This window comes from Acipenser ruthenus, chromosome 13 (assembly GCF_902713425.1).
Source record: "Acipenser ruthenus chromosome 13, fAciRut3.2 maternal haplotype, whole genome shotgun sequence".
Taxonomy (NCBI): domain Eukaryota; kingdom Metazoa; phylum Chordata; class Actinopteri; order Acipenseriformes; family Acipenseridae; genus Acipenser; species Acipenser ruthenus.
In genome coordinates, this window is record NC_081201.1 from 32,637,942 (window position 1) to 32,664,945 (window position 27,004).

The 27,004-nt window shown below is 47.2% G+C and overlaps 1 protein-coding gene across 5 annotated transcripts in view; it reads right to left on the bottom strand.

Moving 5' to 3' along the window:
- Positions 1 to 21,662, bottom strand: part of LOC117417700 (PH and SEC7 domain-containing protein 1-like) — a 46,215-nt gene extending 24,553 nt beyond the window's left edge. For 2 of the 5 annotated variants that reach the window (XM_058985152.1, XM_058985155.1), the window contains exons 1-8: positions 13,809 to 14,046; positions 9,772 to 12,067; positions 9,548 to 9,665; positions 8,810 to 9,233; positions 8,286 to 8,687; positions 1,152 to 1,337; positions 648 to 728; positions 262 to 374 (exon numbers count right to left, since the gene is read on the bottom strand). In XM_058985152.1, coding sequence (XP_058841135.1) covers positions 262 to 374; positions 648 to 728; positions 1,152 to 1,337; positions 8,286 to 8,687; positions 8,810 to 9,233; positions 9,548 to 9,665; positions 9,772 to 11,820 — 3,373 coding nt within the window. In that variant the 5' untranslated portion in view covers positions 11,821 to 12,067; positions 13,809 to 14,046. Of the gene's footprint in view, positions 1 to 261; positions 375 to 647; positions 729 to 1,151; positions 1,338 to 4,504; positions 4,924 to 8,285; positions 8,688 to 8,809; positions 9,234 to 9,547; positions 9,666 to 9,771; positions 12,068 to 13,808; positions 14,047 to 19,963; positions 20,306 to 21,514 lie in introns of those variants that run through there. The other 3 variants (XM_058985154.1, XM_058985153.1, XM_058985156.1) reach the window with 3 other exon arrangements.
- Between the last annotated feature and the right edge of the window lie 5,342 nt (positions 21,663 to 27,004).

The window sequence follows — 27,004 nt, forward strand, 5'->3', positions numbered from 1 at the left end:
AGACATCAACACACACACCAACACATCTACACATCTACACACACACCAACACATTAACACATCTACACACCAACACATCTACACACCATCACATCTACACACCATCACATCTACACACCAACACACCTACACAACAACACACCAACACAACATCACGGAGACACAGAAACAGATGAAGGCAGCTCTCAGTACAGCCAGACAGAATACACAAACACACACAGAGACACACAGACAGACACACACACACAGAGCCCCTCTTACCTTCGGAGGTGATGACGCTGGGGTTGCAGGTCAGGTATCTGCATGAGAAGTGAGCCAGCACCCTCTCCCTCTCTTGAGTCTCGCCCATCAGAGCAAACTCCCTCAGGAAGGCTCTGAGATACACAGGTACAGGCACTGCATTAGCATCATTCTTTATATGATTGACACAGAGTGACATAGCAATGAGTGTGCGAGAAATATTGTAACTTGATTAGAGGTAGCCACCGAACAGTTATGAACATACTGTACATTAATGCACTTGAAGATATAAGGCAATGTTGTTTTGGTGACGTGCAGTTTGATTGATTGATTGATTGATTGATTGATTGATTGATTGATTGATTGACTGATTGTCTGGTTGACTGAGCTCAATGACAGGGCCTCACCGCAGCGCCTGCTCCAGACTCATTCCTGTGAAGTTGAAGAAGTGAAGATACTCCTCCGCCACCATCTTACTGAACTCATTACTGTGGAGAAAGGGAGAGAGGGAGAGAGAGAGAGAGAGAGAGAGAGAGAGAGAGAGAGAGAGAGAGAGAGAGAGAGAGAGAGAGAGAGGGGGGGGAAAGATTTACTACATCATTAAAAAGACTCCCAATCACTCCCTCTCCCACCCCCCTCCTTCTCCTCTATCCCTCTCTCCCTCCTCTCCCTCACCTCTATCCCTCTCTCCCTCCTCTCCCTCTTCCTCTTTCCCTCTCTCTCCCATCCTCCTCCCTCTCCTCTATCCCTCTCTCCCTCCTCTTCCCCTTCCTCTCTCCCTCTCCCTCCTCTCCCCCTTCCTCTCTCCCTCTCCCTCTCCCATCCCCCTCCCTCTCCCCTATCCCTCTCTCCTTCCTCTCCCTCTCCTCTATCCCTCCTCTCTCCCCCCTTCCTCTCTCGGTCTCCCTTACTTCTTGCTCAGGTGTCTGGCCACGTCAGATTTTTTGAACCCGTCCAGGCTGTACAGTCTCTTAGCCAATCGCTTGGCAGAGTTCCTGTCCACCCTGCTCCCATTGGTCAGCGTGTCGGTGCTGCCCAGGCACAATCGCTCAATCAGGTCCGACTCCGGGTCCGAGTCCAGGGTGGGTGGGCGCTCACTGCGGAGAGAGAGGGGTGGGAGAGGGAGTAAAGATAGGGAGGGGAGACAGTTGTTTTATAATGTTCCAGCTGTTTTATCCCTCTCAGGATCACTTGAAAATAAGGCGCAGCTAATCATGTTGAGCGTGTACAGTGTGTCTCCTGCACATCTTGCTGTGTCAGGGCTCTGCCATACAAAGAGTGCAAGAGAATAAACACTCTCATCTTGATTAGAGGAAACATACTACTAGTCATTAAATCTACATTTAAAATATAAAAACAGACAAAAAGCTGATAGCAACATATTTAATCTGTTTATATAGAATGACTCAGCGAGCAAGAGTGTATCAGTTTACAGCCAAAAGCCGTTCTCGTGTCCAGTGATCACTTTCCCAGATGTATGGAAGTATGCAAAGCATGACATAGGTCCTGCTACAGCCTCCACTATACTGTACCCTGATTTACAACCCAGTACCCGAGGCAACATCCACAACCAAGGCCATCCCTTAGAAAAGTGCCCCATAGTAAAAGCAAAGTGTAATAAAGCAAAGTGAAAGCAGCTGTAAAGAACAATGAGCTATGGTAAAGCATGTTAATAAACATGGCAAACCAGGGGAACCTAAGGTAAGTGCACAGTCTAACCATGAATAGAACCGCCAGGCCGCCTGTCTACCTCCCGCTCTGCTTCGCTGTCCGGTCCAGTTTGTGTACATTCCCTTCCTCGTGCTGACCCCCGCACCCAATCCTCAGTAACAGCTAGTGAGGTGAAACTTCAGAAGTGTATAAAAGGGTTTACTCCATACTTTAATAAAACATGTATTCTGAATTTATAATCATAAAGAAATGATTAGCTAAAAGTGATTCTGCCCTCAGAGACACCAGACCCTCACACACTCACATTCACACGCACACTCACACACACACACTCATTTGCAAAAGCACACGTTTGTTTAGAGTGTTTATGAGGACTGTGCATTGACTTCTATACAATGTAGTTTTCCTATTCTAAACTCCAGAGGGGCCTGGGGAGAGGGATCAACACAATAATGAAAGTTACTGGGGCTTAAGTACAATACCCTTGCACTGAGTTTTCTTTTAAAACACTTGTATAAAATCCACGTTTAAACATTACAGAACATGGTCTATGTCCTCATAAAGGTATGTTTTATCTGGTTTGCTTACCTTGTGAGGACTTGTTTTGACTCCATTAGCACTATAAATGTCACATGCACATATACTCACACATTCATAGGAAAAGATCCCAAAAACTCACCCAAAGAAACAGGGTCAACTGAAACGAGTTTCACAAACTTAAAAACATGGAACGTGTAATCCACATCAAACATGGAGGGAGAGACAGACAGACACAGAAACAAAGGGACAGACGCTCAGACAGACAGGCAGTTATATCTCATGATTCTCCTTGCTGCAGCCCCCCTGCCTGTCCCTACCTGTGTCTCTTTGTCAGAGTTCTCTGTCTCTCTCTCCTCTCTCTCTCCTTTCTCTGCTCAAACTCTCAACACCACATTCCCTGCTTCACTGAACACTGTTCAAACCAGCCCCCACCCAATCACCGGGTTTGGTTTGTCCCAAGAGCCCTCCCAGCACCTCCCCTTCTCAGCCGAGCAGACCATCACGGGGCAGGGGGCGGATCTTTGTTTGTAATTTTAAGGACAGTAAGGGCTGAGTCCCTGGGATAAACTACCCAGACACACTCACATACACACATGCACACTCTCACACAAGCACACATATGCACATTCTCACACTCACACTCACACTCACAGACACACAATCACACACAAGCTGTGTTAGTTCCTGAAATTATTTATTACTATTGTCATTTAGTAGACGCTTTTATCCAAAGCAACTTTCAGAGACTAGGGAGTGAACTATGCATCATAACTGTTGGTGCAGAGTCACTTAAACAGGACCTTGGTTTTTACGTCTCATCTGAAGGAATTGAACCCTTCTGTTGAGTTCCAATAGAGCTCTGTGTAGCTGCTCAGCCCAGCTCAGCTCAGAGGCGTCTTCAGTAACAGCTCAGAAAACAGCTCAGAAAACAGCTCAGAAAACAGCTCAGAAAACAGCTCAGAAAACAGCTCTTTCACACATCAATACCTGCAGTCTCATCCCACCAGCCCCCAGCATAAACCCACCAGCCCCAGTCTCATCCGACCAGCCCCCAGCATAATCCCACCAGGCCCCAGCAACATCTCACCAGTCCCCAGCATCATCCAACCAGCCCCCAGCAACATCCCACCAGCCCCCAGCATAATCCCACCAGGCCCCAGCAACATCTCATCAGCCCCCAGCAACATCCCACCAGCCCCCAGCAACATCCCACCAGCCCCCAGCATAATCCCACCAGGCCCCAGCAACATCTCATCAGCCCCCAGCAACATCTCATCAGCCCCCAGCAACATCCCACCAGCCCCCAGCATCATTCTACCAGCCCCCAGCAACATCCCACCAGCCCCCAGCAACATCCCACCAGCCCCCAGCAACATCCCACCAGCCCCCAGCATCATCCTACCAGCCCTCTCCCTAGGCTAGTTTTTTTATTTGCTTATTATTTGGTGCAGAGCTGGTAGAGCACTGAGGCACCTGGCTACTCCTTTGGAAGACAGACAGGTGAAACTGAGAAGCTCAATGCAAACACACAGAGGAGCTGTCAATGCAATCAAGGTTCTGCTAAAACAGCAATAACAGAGTCCTGAACCAGTTACACCAGCTCTTCAACCAGCACCAAGGCTGCAGCACCCTAGGCAACATCCATGTCTTTATCACGGGAGCTAATTAAGCCTGTCTCAGTCCCAAACTCTATTGCACTGATAAAAAACTAGACTTTGACTAAGGAGTTAAAAGCTAAGGCCAATGTATCACATGCTTCAGTTTGGATTAATCACACCATCTTTCCATTGACACCCTTTGTAAAAGTCTCCCACAGTAAAGCATAGCATAGCAAAGTGTAATACAGCATAAAGCAAATTAAAAAAAATGAAAAAACCTCGGTCAACTATATAACACTATAAAACATTGAATAGAACGACAACAGCTACCCAACATGGTGGCTATATAAAGTTCTAGCCTAGTATTTAGTGCTGTACAGAGGGTAATGCTTGCAGGACCACAATACAGCAGCCAACCTTGGAGCTGAGAGGAAGACTGACAGCAGGATACTCACAGCCCCCTGGTGTGACGAACGAGCCTGTCTCCTGAACAGCAGAGCAGCGGCCGGGCCATTCCAAGAGTCAAACCAAAAATTTACAGTTACAACTAAACCAACACTGACACACCCCCTAAATTCAACAGCCGTCCCAAATTCAGAATTAACACCTAGATTCACTGGTCACCCCCAACTGAACAAGGTTACACCCACAAGTGAACAGTACCACCCTGGTACACAATCCCTCTTCCCCTCACTTTCTCTCTCCACTGCACCTTTCTTTTCTATCCTGTCTTTCACCCGTTCTCCCTTTTTTCTCTCTTCTTTTCCTTACTTTCCCCTCCACTGTTTTAATCTCATATTCCCTCCTCTCTCTACCTCTTCTTTTCCCCTCTCTCCCTCCTCTCTTCTCTTGTGCTCTCATTCCCTCCCTTTCTCTTCTTCTTTCTCTTCTCTGGTGAGCTCTCTCTTTTTGACCTTGGGTTCCCAGCACTGCCCAATTCCAGACGGCTCCTGTTTCAGCTCGTCTCTCTCTCTCTCTCTCTCTCTCTCTCTCTCTGTTTATCTTTCTCCCTTGCTCCCTCTCACACAATAGCACTTTGTACGGCTGCAGGTATGTGCCACTTCCCACCTCCTATTCTCTCTCCCTTTCACACTATCAGGATTAGTATTCAGTAAAGAGGGGCCACAGTGTATGTAAATAATTCAAATAGAGCGTATTAAGATCTCTAGTTCATAGGAATTTAAAGTATGTAGTTTTACCTAATATGAATTACTATTGCTATATAAAAGACGGATTCATGTACACCAGAATTCTGATACCCTCTATAGATTGGGCTAATGTATGTCCATACCAAGTTACATCACAACTGAATAAGAGCTTCTCTTGATAGGACAGTGAGACAGAGAGACAGAGAGAGACAGACAGACAGAGTGCCTCCATACATCCCCAGATTCTGGTACTCTCAATAAAGAAGATCCTTAGCAAGAGTCAGCACAATCAGACAAGCAGGTTTCTAGACGTGACATACAGACTGCCGGTATGTTCCTGGTCCAGGAACTTAATCTGCGGTTTGGATACAGATTGAGACTGCTCCCTGATAGGCTGGCTGCAAGCCAGGTCTGATTGGCTGACAGGGCAGAAAATGGTAGGAGGGGAGGGTCTCAGAGGACACGCCCTCAAGTTATTTAAAGAGGGGGTTGTTTTATAAAAGTTTTTTTTATTTTTAAACAAAAGGACGTTGTTCTCGTTGTTAAACGTGCAGTTTTCCAGCATGCTTTTCTCATGGTTATACTTCACACTAGTTAGAATGGTTGGTCATGTTTATTAATATGCTTTACCATCCTTCTCTCTGCTTTACAATGCTCCCCTATGCTTTACCATCCTTCTCTGTGCTTTACAATGCTTACCTATGCTTTACCATACCTATCTGTGCTTTACAATGCTTCCCTATGCTTTACCAGACCTCTCTGTGCTTTACAATGCTTCCCTATGCTGTACCATACCTCTCTGTGCTTTACAATGCTCCCCTATGCTTTACCACCTCTCTGTGATTTACAATGCTTCCCTGTGCTATACCATACCTCTCTGTGCTTTACAATGCTTCCCTATGCTTTACCAGACCTCTCTGTGCTTTACAATGCTTCCCTATGCTTTACCATACCTATCTGTGCTTTACAATGCTTCCCTATGCTGTACCATACCTCTCTGTGCTTTACAATGCTTCCCTATGCTTTACCAGACCTCTCTGTGCTTTACAATGCTTCCCTATGCTTTACCAGACCTCTCTGTGCTTTACAATGCTTCCCTATGCTTTACCATCCCTCTCTGTGCTTTACAATGCTTCCCTATGCTGTACCATACCTCTCTGTGCTTTACAATGCTTCCCTATGCTTTACCATACCTCTCTGTGCTTTACAATGCTTCCCTATGCTTTACCACCTACCTGTGCTTTACAATGCTTCCCTATGCTTTACCACACCTCGCTGTGCTTTACAATGCTTCCCTATGCTTTACCAGACCTCTCTGTGCTTTACAATGCTTCCCTATGCTGTACCATACCTCTCTGTGCTTTACAATGCTTCCCTATGCTTTACCAGACCTCTCTGTGCTTTACAATGCTTCCCTATGCTTTACCAGACCTCTCTGTGCTTTACAATGCTTCCCTATGCTGTACCATACCTCTCTGTGCTTTACAATGCTTCCCTATGCTTTACCATCCCTCTCTGTGCTTTACAATGCTTCCCTATGCTTTACCACCTATCTGTGCTTTACAATGCTTCCCTATGCTTTACCATCCCTCTCTGTGCTTTACAATGCTTCCCTATGCTTTACCACCTATCTGTGCTTTACAATGCTTCCCTATGCTTTACCACACCTCTCTGTGCTTTACAATGCTTCCCTATGCTTTACCATACCTCTCTGTGCTTTACAATGCTTCCCTATGCTTTACCATACCTCTCTGTTCTTTACAATGCTTCCCTATGCTTTACCAGACCTCTCTGTGCTTTACAATGCTTCCCTATGCTTTACCGTGCTTTCACTGTGCTCTGTCACACTTTGCTGTGCTTTTACTGTGGGACACTTTCAATTTTTTTTTTTTTTCAGCCCAACGATACATCTTTAAGTCAGGGCTGCATACGAGTCACATAGCTCATTGAGCGCCACAATATGATGGCTCTCTTGAAGTTAAAGGGTTTAATGTGTGTGAAAGACTGCAAGGACAATCTGTAGTCTTAGGCAGAAGCAAGTAGAGTCAAAATGCAGCAGCACTGATGCAAGATGTTTAAGCAGTGTCTGAGTGTAGTTGCTGCTATCTAGTCAGCTTTTTAGTAAACTAAATGATTTCTTTAGTGATAGTTTTTCTTCAATGGCTGTATAAGAAATCCCTCCCTTATAAAAGCCCAGCAAAGTCTAATGAAGTAAAAGCATCATACAGCATAGGTAAGCATTGTAAAGAATAGTGAGGTATGGTAAAGCATATTACAAAATACCATAGTAAACATTTAGAATGGTGGACAACTCTGCTTTAAGCAGGTTGTTGAGTTAAAACTTTGTTTTAAGTGCTGTGTCAATATCTTAAAATCACTTGTAGTTTACTTACTATGGATGGCAATAAGTAATTTCCCCCATTCCAGGCTTTACTAAGAGCTTGATTAGCTCCAGTGTATAGATAACAAGCTCAGGTGTGTCTCCTTAAACACATAGTAAAACCACAGATGGATAAAACTGCTTTGGTATGGGAGTCTTCACCACGTTGAATATCATGAGAGTTAATGAAGCCAGCTCCTGATAATATTATCACTTCCATTAATATCAATCACATTTATTAGTCTTGCAACCAGGAAGTATATACAGTAACTGCCACTGTATAATCCTCTGGGATCTGAGTATTCTAATACACGGCCCACCATCTGCCATTCTTTTTTAAACTGAAGCACTGTAGGGATGAAAAATGTGCTGGAAATGCAAGCTTTGGCAGCCTCTATTGGCACCTACCTCTTACTACACCCTGCACATTGCATGAGGGCACTAGTGTACCAGTACTCAGATGTGTTGTGATGGGTTGATCTTGATGAAGCCGATACAGAAAACCAATATTTCACATTTACAGCGCCCTGGATGAGAGGACAATTCGCTTCCAATGTTTTTTTTAAACACGTTGCGTGGAAGTGAATTGATTGGTATTCAACTGTAATGGTGACCGAAGGCCAGATTTTCTTTGGAATCAACACATTAATGCATGGATCTATTTAATGCAAGGCAGTTCCGAGTCCGATAGCACACCCTGCCACTGACCTGGAAGTATTCCCGGCGGTGCCCTCCTCCCCGCTGCTCTCGGGGGCGGTGGTGTGGGCGGAGTCTGTGCGGGTGTGGGCGGAGTCTGTGGTGGACAGGCCGGGGGTCTCTCCGGGGGCCAGGGGGGCGAAGCTGAGCTCGATGAGGCGCGCGCTCTGGCAGATCAGACCCTGGATCTCGGGGGTCAGCGTGGGCAGGTCAAAGGTGAAGACGGTCTGGCTCGAGGACAGGAGGTCCTCGCTGTCCAAGCTGCTGTAGGACGTGCCCTTGGCACGGTGGGACTCCATGATGCTCTCAAAGTGCCGGCTGAATGTGTCCAGACCCTCCTCCAAGGCGTGGCGGGGAGCCGGAATATCAATTGGGGACTTGAGAGTGGTGCCCAGTGAAGACTGAGAGGAGAGGCTGAGAGAGAGAGAGAGAGAGGAAGAGACTGAAAGGGGGGGCTGAGAGAGACAGTGAAAGAGAGAGGAGGGGCTGAGAGAGCGAGAGGGATAGAGGGGTTAGAAAGAACACCACAGTCTCACCATTCCAGGCCCAGGGTAAACAATTCCTCCTTCTCAGGGGCGGCGCGCCGGTGTTTCCTGTCCCCCCAGCCCCCCTCCTCCTCCTCGCTAGTAGCGATGACGCTGCGGTTGCTGCCGAAGGCGGAGTCTGCCTCATCCTGCTCTGCCAGCAGCTCGTCGATGTTGGTCTCACGGTAGCAGAGCAGTGGCACGGCGTCCAGGTCGGTCTCCGAGTACTGCAGTGTACGCCGGATTATCCCTGTGCGTGGGCAGGCCCCTCCCACCGCAGGGGGCGGGGTCACCAGCTCCACCTCCACATGCTGCACGCTGTGATTGGCTAGAGCCTCACCTCTGCCCCTCAGGGCCAGCGAGCAGGGGGGCGTCAGAGTGGTGTGAGAATTGCTCGAGGAGTCGACACTAGGGGGCGTGGTGGAGTCCTGGGGGTCTGCAGGAGGAGAGTGGACAGAAGAGAGGTGGGGGTGCAAAGGGGAGATTTTTATGCTGTCTTGGTTGCTTTCTAAATTAAATGTAAGCGTCAACTATGAGGCCCTAGCACTGGCCCAAAACCTCAAAGTAGCAGGATAGGGATACAGAAAAACTACAGGGGGGTCTCGAAACAATCACTGCGGAGTGAACGACTTGCTCTCAAACTGCTCTTCTGTAGTGTTCTACGTTATGAATACGCCACATAAAATAGTGACCGCAGGTTTCTAGCTCTACTGTTTGTAAGTGGCTAGGATTTGTTAGCGCTGTACTGACCTTTGACCCCCGTAGCTGCGCTGTCCTCGGACATGGTCCCGAACAGGAACTCCCACTTTGCGCGGGCAACTCTCTGAGAGTGCATGGAGGGGACAAGCGAGCAGGACAGGCTGACCGACTGAAACACAACCAGAGAGACATCAATGCAACAGAGTGAAACACAACCAACGCAGCACAGCACAGCACAGACCCGCACAGCAACACACACACCCTCCCCGTGGTACCTGAGAGTCGGAGTCCTCTCTCCCTTTCTTCTTGCGGCTGGTGTTGGACTCTTGTGAAACGTTGAGGGCCCCTGTCTGTCCAGTCTGCTGGCCTGAGCTGACCACACTGTCTCTCCCACCACATCCCGGAGACGCCTGACCCTCACACTGTCCAGGACGATGTACAAGCCTCGGACTGTCCCTCTGTCCCTCCTGTTCTGTCCTCAGGCTGGGGGAGTCCCCCTGTTTCACGTGCATCACAGAGGACGCTCTGCTTGGACACTGTCCAACATGTTGTCCAGCTTTTGGACTGGGGGCATCCTCTCTTTGTCTCATTTCCGCGCTGGGCGAGCCCCTGTCCTCTACATACTGGTTCTGGATATTTGGACAGTCAGCACCCCCTGTGTCTCCCCGCTGATGTCCATCTGGGTGTCTCCGTGGTTTTGGACTGTCCCGCTGCTGCTGCCTGGCTCTCACGGGGGAGGACTTTGCAGGCCTGACCGTGGACACAGTCCCTGTGTTGTGTCCAGGCTTCAGACTGTCTGTCCCCTGGGCGTCGCTCCTTTGCTGTCTCAAGCTGGGTGACTCCACTGCTGAATCCTTAGTGTGTTCCGGCTCTGTCTTCTGAAGGTCTATCCTTTGTTGGGAGTATTTGGAGTACTGGAGACCAGCAGCAGGAGAAACAGGGCGCCCCAGTTTGTGAGCATCCATCCTGGGACTGTCAAGGGGAGGAGTGGGAGACTGGGAGCTCCTGGCCTGAAAAATGGAGGACAGCTTGCTAGCCTCCTGAGCCAGCTTGCGAGCCACTTCGGGGCTGTTGGCTGGAGAAATTTGTCCCCCTCCTCCCTCAGTGGGCCCTGAATCCCCCAGCTTGAAGTTGACTCTGTGGCAGAGCCTGGGGCTATTGCTGCTGACCTGCAGCTGGGGGCTGTGGTGCAGGATGCCGGCCGGCCTTCCTGGCCCTGTCTCCAGGGCTGGGCTCAGTTTGGAGGCCAGTCTGGGGCTCTCTCTGCCCGTCCAACACTGCTGCACCTGGGGTGTCAGGGTCATGCTTTGGGAGGTGGGATCCTGGCTGTCTGCTCCCTGGCCCTGGGAAGAGAGCTGGTCGCTGGCCGGGCTCCTAGGCATGGTGCAAGATGACCTGGGCATTCTCGGGTTATTGCGTCCCGACAACACTGGGCTCCCAGTCCAGGACTGGCACCGCGGCTGCTGGTTTTGCTGGTTTTGCTGGGTTTGTTGGTAACCCACCTGGGTCGCTGCTCTCCTTCTCAGTTGCGGTGACCCAAATTCCTCCAGGGCGCGGCTGGTGGCTGCCTTAGCAATGGAGCTCAGAGTTTTGCGGAGCAGCCCGGGAGCGGTGGCAGGATGGCTGCTGGTTGATCCAAGGTGCACCAGTTTGGGGCTGGGGCCAGGAGAGAGCCCCTGGTTTTCCACGCACACCGGCTCCTCTTGCAGCTTCTTATCAGGGCGCCGGCTTGACAGATAGGGGCTGGACACAGTCTTCACATTAGCCTTCTCGATGTAGCCATAGGTGACCACTGACCTCCGGCCCTCGCATCCCCCTTCCCCCGTCCCTCCCCTCCTCCCATTGCTCGGCGTCGCTGGAGCGGTGGTCCTGCCAGTTGGGATGGGCGAGCTGCAGCCCCCTCTGAACGGCTTGCACTCTGATCTTGTACGCTTCAGGGGAACTGTCCTGTGATTGGCCAGCTCCGGCCCCCCGACCCCCTCTCGCCTGGGCCAATCGGAAAGCAGACTCTGTCTCTGCAGTGCAGCCTGCTCCCTGGGGCTGGCTGGCTGCTGGCAGTGTTGCTGGGGGGATGCAGTCAGTCGAGCCTGGGGCTTATTGGAGCTGCTGGGAGTGTTCTGGGTGCTGTGCTTGAGCACTGTTTCTGATGGGACAGAGGGGCTGGGGGCTGGCCGTCTCTGTTTGGGGGGTGTTGACTGGGATTCTGTCCTGACGACCCCCCCTCTGTCTATACCCCTCGACATCTCCCCTACTGGTCCCCCCACTTCCTCTGGGACTGATCTTACTTCCACGTAGAGGTGCAGGATCTTACCCATCTGGGACATGGCTGCAGTCTTTCTTTATCTCTATCTTTCTTTCTCCCTCTCTCCTCTGTCTCTCACTCCTCCTCCTCTCTCTCTTGTCTTCCTTCTCCCTCCCTCTGTCCTCCTCCTCTCTCTCTCCTTCTCTTCTTTGTTGTTAGCGCTGCTCCCCCTCTCCCCCACTGCTTGTGTGATTCTGTTGCATCATGAAGCCCAGGGAGATAGTGCCAGTTGCTCTTCTCTAGTTCTGGACACACATTGTTCTTCACACCTGGAACAGAATTAAAATTAAAATGAATTAATAAAAGAACTGGAGATGATTCAAATACAAATTATGCTGAGTGCTAGTTTACAGATAATTACATATTTGCTGAAAAACAGAAATAAGTTCGAGAATGATAGGGAACTGGATAATAAACAGGTAAGAAACTGAACTTCCTTAAAATGTAAATGGTATAAAAAGTATTCCTTAAATACAAATAGCTAACAACAACAAAAAAAAAAAAAAAATTATTTATATAGCGCCTTTCATAGCAAGGCACTTTACAAGATTTAAACAAACAAAAAGAAAAGGTACAGTTAGGTACAGTTAAAACCCAATTTAAGATAGTAAGTCTTTAAAGAAGTTTTAAAAAACTCCAGAGTCTGAACTTTTAATCTAATTTGGCAAGGAGTTCCAAAGTGTGGGTGCATAAACAGAAAAAGCCCTGTCACCCTGAGTGTGCAGCCTGGATTGGGGGACAACCAACAGACCAGCCTCAGAGGAACGCAGGAGTAGGGACAGAGGGAGTATGCTAACTTTCGTTCGTTCCACCGTTTGTCCTTTGTCTTTCTTTTTTGTTGCACCAGCTGCTGTATGTGTTTGTGTTTGTCTGTGTGTCTGTGTGTGTGTGTGTGTGTGTGTGTGTGTGTGTGTGTGTGTGTGTGTGTTTGTGTGTGTGTGTGTGTGTGTGTGTGTGTGTTTGTGTGTGTGTGTGTGTGTGTGTCTGGAGGGAGAGAGAATGAGGGAGGGAGAGAAGGAAGAAGAATGAGAGGCAGAGAGAATAAAGGAAGGAGGACGGGGATGAGGGGCAGGGACTGAGCAAGCATCACTATCCCTTTATCTAATCAGGCTCTAGCTGTAATCCCTGAGAAAGCTGCTACTACACTGTGAGCAGCCAGAGCACAGAGCTGTGCTGGGGGAGGAGAGAAGGGTGAGGGTAGGACACCACACTGTACAACACAGCACAGTACTGCACTGTACAGCACTGAACCACACTGCAGAACACTGCACAGCACAGCACAGCACAGCACAGCACAGAACCGCACAGCACAGCAGAACATAGCACAGCACAGCTCTTTTGGTTTGCTGTTAAAGAGCCCTGGGATGCTTGCACATTAAGAGTGCTCTATAAATTAAATCAATATGGTATGGTATACATGCACAGCAACCCACACACACACAGACACACCAAATCACACACACCAAATCACACACAAAGACACACATCACACACACACCAAATCACACACAGACACACCAAATCACACACAAAGACACACACGCACACACACACACACCAAATCACACACACAGACACATATGCACACAGACACACACGCACACACACCAAATCACACACACACAGACACACCAAATCACACACAAAGACACACATACGCACACACACACACCAAATCACACACACACACACCAAATAACACACACACACAGACACACCAAATCACACACAAAGACACACACACCAAATCACACACAGACACACCAAATCACACACAGACACACACGCACACACCAAACAACACACACACTTTTGACCACTTTTGCAGTACACAAAAACACAACACAGCAACACTAACAAACACACATTCACACAAATAGAAACAGAAAAACCCTAGGCAGGTGGCCCGACTTTGTCACTGTTCTAACTAATTGGATTCACTGCTCCCTCTCCGCCCGCCTCCCACCCTCCAACACACGCTAAGCTCAAAAACAGCTCTTTGCATATTACCTTAGAGGCTTAGACAATTAGAGAATGCCTCATCTTGTTCAAAATTAGTTATCCACAAAAATCAGCTGCAGCACTAGCAGAGTGACTCTCTCTCTCCTCTCTGTCTCTCTCTTTCTCTCAGTCCAGTAGCTGTATCCCCCTTCGCAGACACGTCCATGCTGCGTGTCTGAGTCTCACAACACTTATCCTGTCTTTTTTTCCATTTCCTTTCCCCCTGCAGGTCCTCTGACCTGCTTGACTCCGATCTCAGCACCTTACTGCTCTGCCTGCCTGAAACAGTGCCCGCCCCCTGTCAGAGCTCCACCAATCACATGGAGCAAAGCCCCCCCACCCTTTGTGGTGTTAAAGGCTCTGCTCAGGCTGGCAGATGGCAGCGATAGTTGAGCTGCTGCACGCTGTCTGTTGCTTCAAGGAAGGAGGTCAGAGGGAAGATTTAATGCTGCATGCTCCCCCAGGCATGGGGAAAGGGAGAGGGAGGCAGGAAGCATACACACATTGAGACACACACATACACACATTGAGACACACACCCACTGAGATACACATTGAGACAGACACAATGAGACACACACAAAGAAACTCACCCACGCTGAGATACACACATTAAGACACACAATGAGACATATACTGAGAAACACACACATGCTGAGACACACACAAATACACTGAGACCCGCACAAACACTGAGACACACATTCAGACAGACACAATGAGACACACACTGAGACACACATACTGTGACAGACACATTAAGACACACAGATACACTGAGTCACATACACTGAAACACAAAGATACACTGAGACACACACCCTGAGACACAGATACACTGAGACACACACACACTGAGACACAGATACACTGAGACACAGATACACTGAGACACACACACTGAGACACACAGATACACTGAGACACACACACACTGAGACACAGATACACTGAGACACACACACTGAGACACAGATACACTGAGACACACACACACTGAGACACACACTGAGACACAGATACACTGAGACACACAGATACACTGAGACACACACACACTGAGACACAGATACACTGAGACACACACACTGAGACACAGATACACTGAGACACACACACACTGAGACACACACTGAGACACAGATCCACTGAGACACACACACTGAGACACACACTGAGACACAGATACACTGAGACACACACACTGAGACACACAGATACACTGAGACACACACACACTGAGACACACACACTGAGACACAGATACACTGAGACACACACACACTGAGACACACACTGAGACACAGATACACTGAGACACACACACTGAGACATATACAAACACAAAACACATCCACACACAGACACACTCTGAAAAAATGATTGAAAGTTTGAACTTCTTCAAAACCTTTGAAACGTCGCCTTTTCATTTTCATACAGGGCTCGTCCACTTAGTTTTCATCCAAATGTCATGATCATAAAACCTACAGTACCATCTGAGTGTGACTTAGCAGTGACTCATGCTACTCCCCTCTCTCCAACCTCTCCCCTCAATCTCTCGGAGCTCTGGGTCAAGCCAGGTGGGTTAGCGGTCAAAGGTCACAGTTAAGAGGTCAGTGATTTGAAGTCCCTGTGCCTCCCTGTACCTCGCTCTGCTTACTGAGAGCATTCAAATATTAAGTCCCTTCTGCTTCAATCAAATCAACAGTCCTGTCCATTTCCTGCAATTCATATGAGTTCTACTTGAAGATTACACTCTGCAAAAAAAGACACAAAGGCAAACAGACAGACAGACAGACAGACAGACAGACAGACAGGCAGGCAGGCAGACAGGCAGGCAGACAGGCAGGCAGACAGACAGACAGACAGGCAGGCAGGCAGCACCTTACTTATTCTGATGGTTTCAGTGACAAGGTAATTAACACAGTTAGTTCTAATAATGAAAGCACCCTTTTTGGGTGAAATTCTCAAAGCTCTCTTCTCCAAATCATTATTAGCAAACTGTTTTGGCTCTGGCACTCCTGTGAGTTCGGGGGCCAAAACCAGCAGGGAGTGTTTCTCCTCACAGCTCTACACCAGCCTTACTGTCCTCCAGAGCTTGCTGACATCCGTTCTCAAATCCCTTGGTGTACAGACGCAATTGGCTTGGTCATGGTATAGGAGGACACCCAATGACCTTTGGTTCTCCTGAGCTTTTGTGGGAAATTGTTGTGCTGAGGGAATTGTAATTTGACATTCCGAATTAGGGGAGAACATCAGGGTGTGAAATAATTGGGAAACAAATTTAGCTTTAAGAAGACGCAGCTCCGTAAGCTTTGTTTCTAGTTTTTCAACAGTCACAACTGTTTTATTACCAGTTGCATGTGTGCTTTTAAATCAGGGATCTAATACAAGTGAACAGAGAGCCCTGATTGGCATGGGGCATTCAGGAAAATAATTAGGTATGTTTCAGATTCTTTGAACTGACATCCAATTTGCAGACTGCCATTGAAAGAGTGCTGTCTGTCTGTCTGTCTACCTTGCTTGTTGCAATGCCTCTGGTCATCCTACTCTATCCGCTTGAAATGGAGTGTAATTACTACAGTTTAAACTCCTTGCTTGGCTTCTGAATTTAGAAGCTGTGTTTTATTTTCTCGCTGTGTGAGGATGAAGTGTGGGCTCTGGGCTCTGGGATCTGCCCCAGCTGTCCTGGCTACCTGCCACCACAGATTAGTGTGGATCAGCCCTCAACTCATTTTCATCACCCATGATTGCCATTTGATTTGATACATGGGCACAAGGTAGAATGGCAGCCCTTTTTGACAGAAGGCTTGCAAAATGACTGTAGGGCATGTATGCGTACGACTCTGTTCATGTCAATTCAAGGAGACTGGTTTGAGTGTGTGTCGTGCGCAATAAAAGCTGCATTCACAATGTGAAATACAGTGCCTATAGTAAGTAGTAAATGATTTACACAACCTACTCAATACTTTCAACGTGTGAAAAAATGGGGGGGAGAAAAAACAAATCAATTAAAAATAAAAACTTGAAAAGTCTTAATTAGATAAGTATTCACCCCCTTTGCTATGACACTCCTACATATGCTGAGGTGCAACCAATTGCCTTAAGAATTCACACAGTAAGTTAAATGGAGTCCATCTGTGTGCAATAAAAGTGGTTCACATGATTTCAGATTAAATACACCTGCCTCTATAAGGTCCCACAGTTGGGTAGTGCATTCAAAGCAAAGATACTACCATGAAGACCAAGGAGCTTTCAAAACAACTCTGGGATAAAGTTGTGGAAAGGCACAGATCAGGGGAGGGGTATAAAAAGATTTCAAAGGCATTGAATATCCCTTGGAGCACAGTCAAGTTGGTCATTAAGAAGTGGAAGGTAAATGGCACCACCCAGAATCTGCTTAGAGCAGGTCGTCCTCCCAAACTGAGCAGCTGGGCAAGAAGGGCATTGGTCAGAGAAGCCAGCAAGAGGCCAATAACAATCTCTGTTTCACAATAAAAATTCTCTTGCCTCTTCAAAGTGTTGAGTAGGTTATGTAAATCAAAACAACAAAATACAATTTAAATGCATCAAGATTTCAGGTTGTAACACAACAAACTGTGAAAATGTCCAAGGGTGGTGAATACTTACTATAGGCACTGTACATATATAAAATGTACATTTATACAACAAGCATTGAGAGATACAGTATAGTGTTGAATAACTATTTTCAAAATCCAACGACAGAATGACCGGGGGCGAATTGTGCTGCTCCAAATCACACCACTGCGGTGCTAAGCAGAGGCAGAGCTCGGTAATAATCAATTTAGGGTTAAACAAGCTTTCTTTTCCATATATTGTTGGTTCCACAATGATCACAGGAGAGGTGAAAACGGCACTCATAGAAGGTAAGTGTCTTTCACAACACAAGCAAGCGCTGTTTGTACCTTTAAGAGGCTCGCTTTTAATAAACCACAGAAAATAAAATCATTCACCAATTGCTGTTGAGAGAGGCTATGTCTGTAATAAATTAAAAGTGCTATGAATTTTTATGGGAGCAGAGTCATCATTATGTGGAAGCAGCTGGATTGTGCAATGCTAATGCAGCTCACTGAATTCAGGGCAAAGCCAGCGTGCCTGTCAGCTGCTCGCTCAAACTCCCTGACTACAATGACACTTGGCCTGAATTTAAACAAACCCATCACACATCCCTGACCCTGTCAATTCCACTCCACACTTTGAGGACTACAGCTAACCCTGCTCACTGTGACTGCTGGACTATACAGCTAACCCTGCTCACTGTGACTGCTGGGCTATATAGCTAACCCTGCTCACTGTGACTGCTGGACTATACAACTAACCCTGCTCACTGTGACTGCTGGACTATACAGCTAACCCTGCTCACTGTGACTGCTGGGCTATACAACTAACCCTGCTCACTGTGACTGCTGGACTATACAACTAACCCTGCTCACTGTGACTGCTGGACTATACAGCTAACCCTCCTCACTGTGACTGCTGGGCTATACAACTAACCCTGCTCACTGTGACTGCTGGACTGTACAGCTAACCCTGCTCACTGTGACTGCTGGACTATACAGCTAACCCTGCTCACTGTGACTGCTGGGCTATACAGCTAACCCTGCTCACTGTGACTGATGGGCTATACAGCTAACCCTGCTCACTGTGACTGCTGGACTATACAACTAACCCTGCTCACTGTGACTGGACTATACAGTTAACCCTGCTCAGTGTGACTGCTGGACTATACAACTAACCCTGCTCACTGTGACTGCTGGACTATACAGCTAACCCTCCTCACTGTGACTGCTGGGCTATACAACTAACCCTGCTCACTGTGACTGCTGGACTGTACAGCTAACCCTGCTCACTGTGACTGCTGGGCTATACAACTAACCCTGCTCACTGTGACTGCTGGACTATACAACTAACCCTGCTCACTGTGACTGCTGGACTATACAGCTAACCCTCCTCACTGTGACTGCTGGGCTATACAACTAACCCTGCTCACTGTGACTGCTGGACTGTACAGCTAACCCTGCTCACTGTGACTGCTGGACTATACAGCTAACCCTGCTCACTGTGACTGCTGGGCTATACAGCTAACCCTGCTCACTGTGACTGATGGGCTATACAGCTAACCCTGCTCACTGTGACTGCTGGACTATACAACTAACCCTGCTCACTGTGACTGGACTATACAGTTAACCCTGCTCAGTGTGACTGCTGGACTATACAACTAACCCTGCTCACTGTGACTGCTGGACTATACAGCTAACCCTCCTCACTGTGACTGCTGGGCTATACAACTAACCCTGCTCACTGTGACTGCTGGACTGTACAGCTAACCCTGCTCACTGTGACTGCTGGGCTATACAGCTAACCCTGCTCACTGTGACTGCTGGACTATACAGCTAACCCTGCTCACTGTGACTGCTGGACTATACAGCTAACCCTGCTCACTGTGACTGCTGGACTATACAGCTAACCCTGCTCACTGTGACTGCTGGGCTATACAGCTAACCCTGCTCACTGTGACTGCTGGGCTATACAGCTAACCCTGCTCACTGTGACTGCTGGACTATACAACTAACCCTGCTCACTGTGACTGGACTATACAGCTAGCCATGCTCACTGTGACTGCTGGTCTATAGGTGGAATTATTTCACTTGCTGGCACCCCATTCATGATAGGGATACATTACTGTTTAATTACATCAGCTGCATATTGGAATCAAAAATACCAAAATAAACATCTGTCCATGTAGACAGGCTGGTATATACATACCATGAATAGATATAGACAGGTGTAGATAGAAAGATAGATAGACAGACAGAAAGATAGATGCTGTACACAGTTTGTCATTCACGATTCAATATTTAGATACTGGACGCTTGTGCACACTACAAGCTCTGTCGAATGTCACTAGGGAAAGGAATCACAGAAACAGACAGAGCCCCATTCTCTAAATATAAACCTGAAGACACCAATTGAATTAGCCGGACTGCAGGATTCACAGCAACAGACGTTTAAATATTGCAGTGCTCAAAATAAAAGGCAGCGATGCAAACATTATTATATCGGCGAAAAGAAGACCTCGCTTCTTATTTACTAAGACTCAGAAACAAAATATATAGGCTATATATTAAAAAAAACAATCCTACCAGACAGACAGCGATGAGCAATTCGGAAGCAGTATTCGTAGTTTACAGCCAGTGAATTGTAAGCGAGCGTGTGTGCCAGTCCCGGGGAGATTTAAAAACAGGCAGTGATATTATTAATCATTGATGGAATATCCCACCTACATAGACACGGGCGATGAAAAACATCAACTTAATTAAACACCGGTATTCCCCGCGAGAAACGGGTAGTCATTTCCGAAGCCTCCGTGCGTGGTTCTGAAATGGACAGCTCCGTATTCGTTCTCCCTTCCCTCTGTTCCCTTATTTCTTCCTTGCTTCCTTTCTTTCCCAGCTCCGCACTCACAGGAAGGAAGGAGCGATGAGGGGCCCACGGACACGTTTCTCCCCCTCGCATGCATACAACACTTCCATTCACACTCTCACACACTCCTCCACACTCCCCCACTCACACACACACAAACTCACATTCAAATTCGTAGGTTCTGCACTGCTGCATTAGAAAGACAATATTTAGGTCGTGCTGTATTGCCGACGTAAACACATTTGTTCTCTTGCTTGGCATCGACAGACCCTGCATATTCACAAAACTATGGGTCCTCCCATTGAATACACATTTAAAAAACGATACATTTACATTAAAAATAAATGAATCCTGATTATAGATTAAGGAGCCGGCATCACAGCCGTTGTGTGTGCTGATGCGCCAGGGAGGCAAAATAGGCTGATCCCTGAAGCCAGCATTACACTTCAGCCATCAATACCAGGCAGAAGGATATCTACATCAGATGGAAGGAAACGCAGAGGGATCGCATTAGTTTACAGTTAAATAAGCTATGTCTTAGTTGGTGCTTATCTTGGCGAGCGCTGAGTCCAAGAGAGTTTTAACACCAACTCTCATGTAATTGAAATACTAGATGATATTGATTTGTAATAGTTACCGATACAAGACATTTATGAGAATAAATTAACCACATTACTGACATTTTAGGTGGATGCACAGAATGAATGTAAAACCAGGACTGGCTCACAATGCTCTGCAATGGGGGTATTAGTAGTATTATTATTATTAAGCTCACAGAGTGAATGTAAAACCCAGGCTCAAACTGCTGTGCACTGGGAGGGAGTCTTGTTCCTATATGGTGGGAGATGCAGCGGGGTCAGGACGAGGGCTGTGCCCCTGCCTGCCTGCCAGCCTGTCTGTCTAATTTTACTCCACGTCCGTCTCCTCTTACAGGCAATCTGTTTTTGTATGCAGTCTGCGCATGCCCAGCTCAGTTTACAAGTCTGGTTGCGTTCCCTTCACAGACAGCGCTGGGGAGCAATCCTGGATGCAGTCTCGACACACAAAAACAAAAAACAAAAACAGGCCATAAATCACGTGCAAGTTTACCACGGTAATCCCCCCCCCCCCCCATGCCGATGATTATACCATGCATGTCACATAGTTTACCATGGTTTGCTATGTTTTTTTTTTTTTTTTTTAAATATGTTTTACCATACCTCGTTGTGCTTTACAATGCCGCCCCGCAATTGAACTGTATTGCGGTCTACCAGCTTGTTTACTTTACTAACCATTGCTGTGTATACTAGAAGAATTCCAGGGCAGTCCAGCAGCTCGTGTTATTGGCGCATAACATACATCGCTGGAATCACATCAGTCCCTCGGTTGAAACCACAAGCTTGTCACGCCTCTGGGGCCGTGTCGTACAAATGTCCTTTCCTCTGGCAACAAGACCTTACGTCTCTGTATGGTATAATGCAATTAAAAACTCAGTATCTGTTTGTTCCGGGAGATGGCAGTGTTTCCCACTTGAAAGCGGCTCTGCTTGAAAGGAGCTACCGTTTTAAAACCACTCACCTTTTACCTGTAAAAGATTCTGTGAGTCCTTGCCAATCATGGTGAGAGTAATAAGTAATAATGGCGCAGCAAAGTAGAAAGCATGGCAAAGCGCAGTAACCTAACCGCTATTGAACACAAATCATGATTAAATACAAAATACTACAGGTTAAACACTTGGCAGATTACAGTATTCTGAAGTACAGGATTAAATGCAGTAAAATAGGGGGCAGATAAGAGCAAAATAAAGCGCATTTAAATGAAGGGTGATAGTGTCCCAGGATACAAACAGAGGAGTTCTACAGGTGCTGTTTGAAGAGGTGAGTCTTGAGGAGGCGCCGGAATGTGGTCAGGGACTGGGCAGTCCTGACATCTGTGGGAAGGTCATTCCACCACTGCGGAGCAAGGGTGGAGAAGGAGCGGGCTCTGGAGGCAGGGGAGCGTAGCGGAGGTAGAGCCAGTCTTCTAGTGCAGGCGGAGCGGAGAGGTCGAGTGGGGGTGTAGGGAGAGATGAGGGTCTGGAGGTAGCTGGGTGCAGTCTGGTCAAGGCATCTGTAGGCTAGTACAAGAGTCTTGAACTGGATGTGAGCGGTGATCGGGAGCCAGTGGAGTGAGCGGAGTAGTGGAGTAGCGTGGGAGAAGCGAGGCAGAGAGGACACCAGGCGGGCAGCGGAGTTCTGGATGAGCTGGAGCGGACGGGTGGCGGACGCAGGGAGGCCAGCCAGGAGGGAGTTGCAGTAGTCTAGGCGGGAGAGTACCAAGGCCTGGACCAGGAGCTGGGTAGCGTAGTTGGTGAGGAAGGGTCGGATTCTTCGGATGTTGCTCAGGAAGAATCGGCAAGTGCGTGCCAAAGTGGAGATGTGCTGGGAATAAAAGAGGCAGGGGTCCAGGGTGACTCCGAGGTTCTTAGCAGAGGAAGATGGAGAGAGTGTGGTAGATTCCAGAGGAACAGAGATAGAGAGATCAGAGGAGGGGGAGGAGGAGGGAAAGAAAAGGAGGTCAGATTTAGAGAGGTTGAGTTTGAGGTGATGCGAGTAATTATATTTGACTGGCTATAGCACCTCAGCACTGTTTATTTGATCGAGTCATGTTCAATATCATACCAGTGGCCTTTTATTCCATTGCCTCTGTGGGCACTGTACTCCATAAAAAAAAAAACACCAGAACGCGATGGCTGTCCGGCTTGTTTACATTATGTAAGGTTCCTGGTATTTTCAGCTGCAGGTCCCATGAAAAAAATTGCAATGTCATTTTAAGATTTTTTCTAAGGACAATCTTTATAACGTGTTTCAGTCACGCTCATTATTTGTCCAATAGCATTGTCACGTTAGCACAAGTTATTGAGGGTCAGTCACAATCTGGGGGTATATGGAAGCACCCTGTCTCTGTCTGTCTGTCTGCCTGCCTGCCTGTCTTTCCATCCCTATTTCACACATTACTTTTGACAGATAGAATCGCTTATTCAATTATTATGAATACACCAATAAGAATGAAAACACACCGTTTTACTACGTCAGAACTTATCAGGAGGATATACAAATGCATTACATTTTGAATTTGATTATTATTCTCGGGAAATATCTTCTCCCTCGCCTCTTCTCTCAGAAATGCTCAGCCATGTCCTCGCCCTTGACTTCCTCTGGCCCTCCCTGCCCAATGTGGAGCTCGTTGGGGGCGATACTCACCCAGCTCCTTCATCTATTTATTAGTCGTCATTAGTGCTGCATGAACCAATTGTTCAGATCCAGTTCTCCACAAGTGAGGGTTGTTGGTGTCGAGTGGGCTAGTTTACCATTCCAAGAGAAACGAGTGAAGAAACAGCAGCGATCATCGCAACCCAAGCAGCTGTTTCTTCACTAGTTTCACTGAATGGTAAATTAGCCCAGTCAACACCAGTGACCCTGACCTGATTGTCAGCACCTGATTTCTGTGCAGCGTTCAAGCCGAATAATCAGTTCATGCAGCACTGGGCGCTATTTACAAAACTAAACTGAAAGTGAAGCAGAGGGGGTACAGTGTAGTATTGTTGCGTGTCTGGGCGCTGTGCTGACTACTGTGTGTGTAAAATCTGTGCTCACTCTACTGTGATTTGTGTAGAAGCTGCTCCGGAGGGGGTCCAACGCTGTGTACTGTGTACTGTGTGTGTGTGGGCTCTGCTCTGTGTATTATCTCTAGGAGCTCCTGTCCTGGGTAGAAGCTGCTCCAGAGGGGGCCCAGCGCTGTGTGCTGTGTGTGTGTGTGAGCTCTGCTCTGTGTATTATCTCTAGGAGCCCCTCTCCTGGGTAGAAGCTGCTCCGGAGGGGGTCCAGCGCTGTGTGCTGTGTGTGTGTGTGAGCTCTGCTCTGTGTATTATCTCTAGGAGCTCCTCTCCTGGGTAGAAGCTGCTCCAGAGGGGGTCCAGCGCTGTGTGCTGTGTGTGTGTGTGAGCTCTGCTCTGTGTATTATCTCTAGGAGCTCCTCTCCTGGGTAGAAGCTGCTCCGGAGGGGGTGGTCCTCATCTCTTTTGGAATTGGAATCCAGAAGCTCCCCCCTGACCTGGCCAACAAGATGGCCACTGCCTTCGCACGGCTTCTGCAAAGGGTCATCTGGAGGTTAGTCGATCTTCCTCCACCTTTTGTCAATCCCCTCTTCTTCCCTCTATACCCCTCTTTCCTATTCCTCACTCCCTCTCTCTCTCGGCAGGTATTTTGTGGACACACCCAGCAGTCTGGGTGACAACACTTGTATTATGAGCTGGCTCCCTCAGAACAATCTCCTGGTTGAGTGCTACACAGTCTCACTCTCTCCTGTGTAAATGTCTCACTCCCTACTGGATATGTCTCGTTCCAGGACAGAAGTCTTTACTTTTCGTGTGGCTACATACAGTATGTCCAGCTGTCCTTCAACTCAATTAATTCAGTTCTTGGTATTTAATACCAGACTGAAGGTTTTTCCAATGTAAAAACACAGGTTAGTTTAGAACCCGCTAGACCATGCTGTGACATCCCCACCAGCACCTCCTCCCTGACCCTCCCACCCCAGGACACCGCAACGTGCGAGCTTTCATGAGTCACTGCGGCCTGAATGGGGTTTACGAGGCCATTTACCAGGGCGTGCCCGTGGTGGGCGTGCCTTTCTATGGGGACCAGTACGATATCGTCATGTGGGTCCAGGGCAAGGGCACGGGCGTGCACCTGGACTGGAGGACCCTGATGGAGGAGGGGCTGTACGAGGCTCTCTGCACAGTCATCCAGCAGCCCCTAACTTAACAATAACTAGCAAGAAACACAAAACAGGATGCCATGCATTCTATCAATGACTTACTAATAATAATTGCATTGCAAGTTAAATAAATACGGCACTCCATGAACGTTCAGTCTTCTGCTTATGTACAAAGCAATTGACAGTGATGGTGAAGACACAAGCCGAAACATCTGTCTGCTTGACTACATTTTGGTGAAAGACGGCAAACAGCACAACTGAGTATGGGTACACAGTACTCTGCACAATTAGCAGCCATTCAAGTGAGCAATTTTGGGGAAACTGTAGTGTATGGGTTTGTATATTACACTACAGTGGAGATTACTAAAATATACTGTACAATATATATAGGACATATTATAGACTATATATGGAAATATATTTGTATTCTTATTATACTGACATCAATAATTTGCCCATGTATAAGGGGCAAATTGCAATTTCGTTTTTTTAAGTGTATTTGTATTAGTCTTTTAAGTACTGTGTGTGTGTCTGTGTTTCCCTTAGAAGTTTACCACAGTATTTTTGCAGTCTTCTCAGCTACAAAGAGATGGTGGTCCGTCTGGCATCCGTCAACAAGAACATAAAGTGGAGTATTTCAATTTCAGAGGTAGTGAGTTCAGCCTGTGTGAACACAGATGCTTTTAAGCAGTCCATCCCTGTGAACAGAGCTTATATATTATTGTAAATCTGCCACAGCCGCTATTCCAAACAGCAGCAGCATAACCCATTTGAGATTTAAATGTATGAAAACTCCCAAGGCAAAATCTAACAGTACCCTTTGGCCCGTGACCTTAGATGTCTGCCACGTTGTGGTCATGTTTTTGGCGATAAAGACCTAACGCTTTGAATTACTGGATTTGTACTCGGTGTGCTCGAGTTCTCTAGGTCAATTTCGGCTGTGGATGTTGTGTAAGAAAAATGACCCCTTTGTTGAAAGCTTCATATCTCAGAGAGTGTTTGAAGTACTGACCTCTACTTGCAGGTTTACATAAAACACTGCATGCATACTAAATATATTGGTAACCATGGGATTGACCTCTGAACAAATATGGCTGCCTCTGAGGTCATGTGACTTTTTACATTTCTGCTTTATAGAGAGTGTTGCTGTGAGATCCAATCGGAGGCATACGTTTCCATGGGCATCTGTTACAATGTGATACAATGCTCACACTGAACCGTAAAATAACAGCCTCGTGACCTGCTGTTTCACTGACAACTGACTGTCAAGAGCTATTCAGGGCTACATCTTGGAAAGCTGATGTCTGAATTGGATGAAACTACAGGAATCTTTGTTACAAGGTGTTATGGTGGGGAGAGGATACGCATGCAACAATGACCTGTTTTTTGTACAGTAAAATAAAGAGTCTTTTTGGAGTTCTGTTTGTTTGTTTTGTTGTAAACCCTTCGGGCAGAATCTTTGGCCTCACCACACCAGCGCATTGTTTCGTCTTTCCGTTCTTCTATTGTTTATGTGTATATAATCCTCCTAGATGTCTACAGTGGAGATAACCATATATTCATAAGAACACAAGAATGAGACGTGGTCCCTCGGCTCATCTGGTTCCGAGTAGCTGACTGATCTCAGAACTTTGTAAGCTGGCTCTTAAAGTGATTCTGCCTCAACAGCATGACTAGGTAACCCATTCCATACACTCACCACTCTCTGTGAAGAAGTGTCACCTTCAATCTGTCAACTCCATTTAAGACTTTAAAGTCTTCAATCATGCCCCCCCAATTCTTATTTTTTCTAGGCGAAATAGATTTTGTTCTTTCACCCTATCTTCATAACTCATTCCTTTAAGCCCTGGGATTAGTCTATTTGAAAGCATGCTGTCATTAGTTACCAAAGCAGCTCCTCTACCTTTCAGTAAAGTTTTGATAAACAAACATCACAAAGTCTCCCATTCATATCACCGCACAACCACAGACTGAGAGCAGAAGCAGAACACAACTGATTTTTTCCAAGTTGCACATTTGAGACC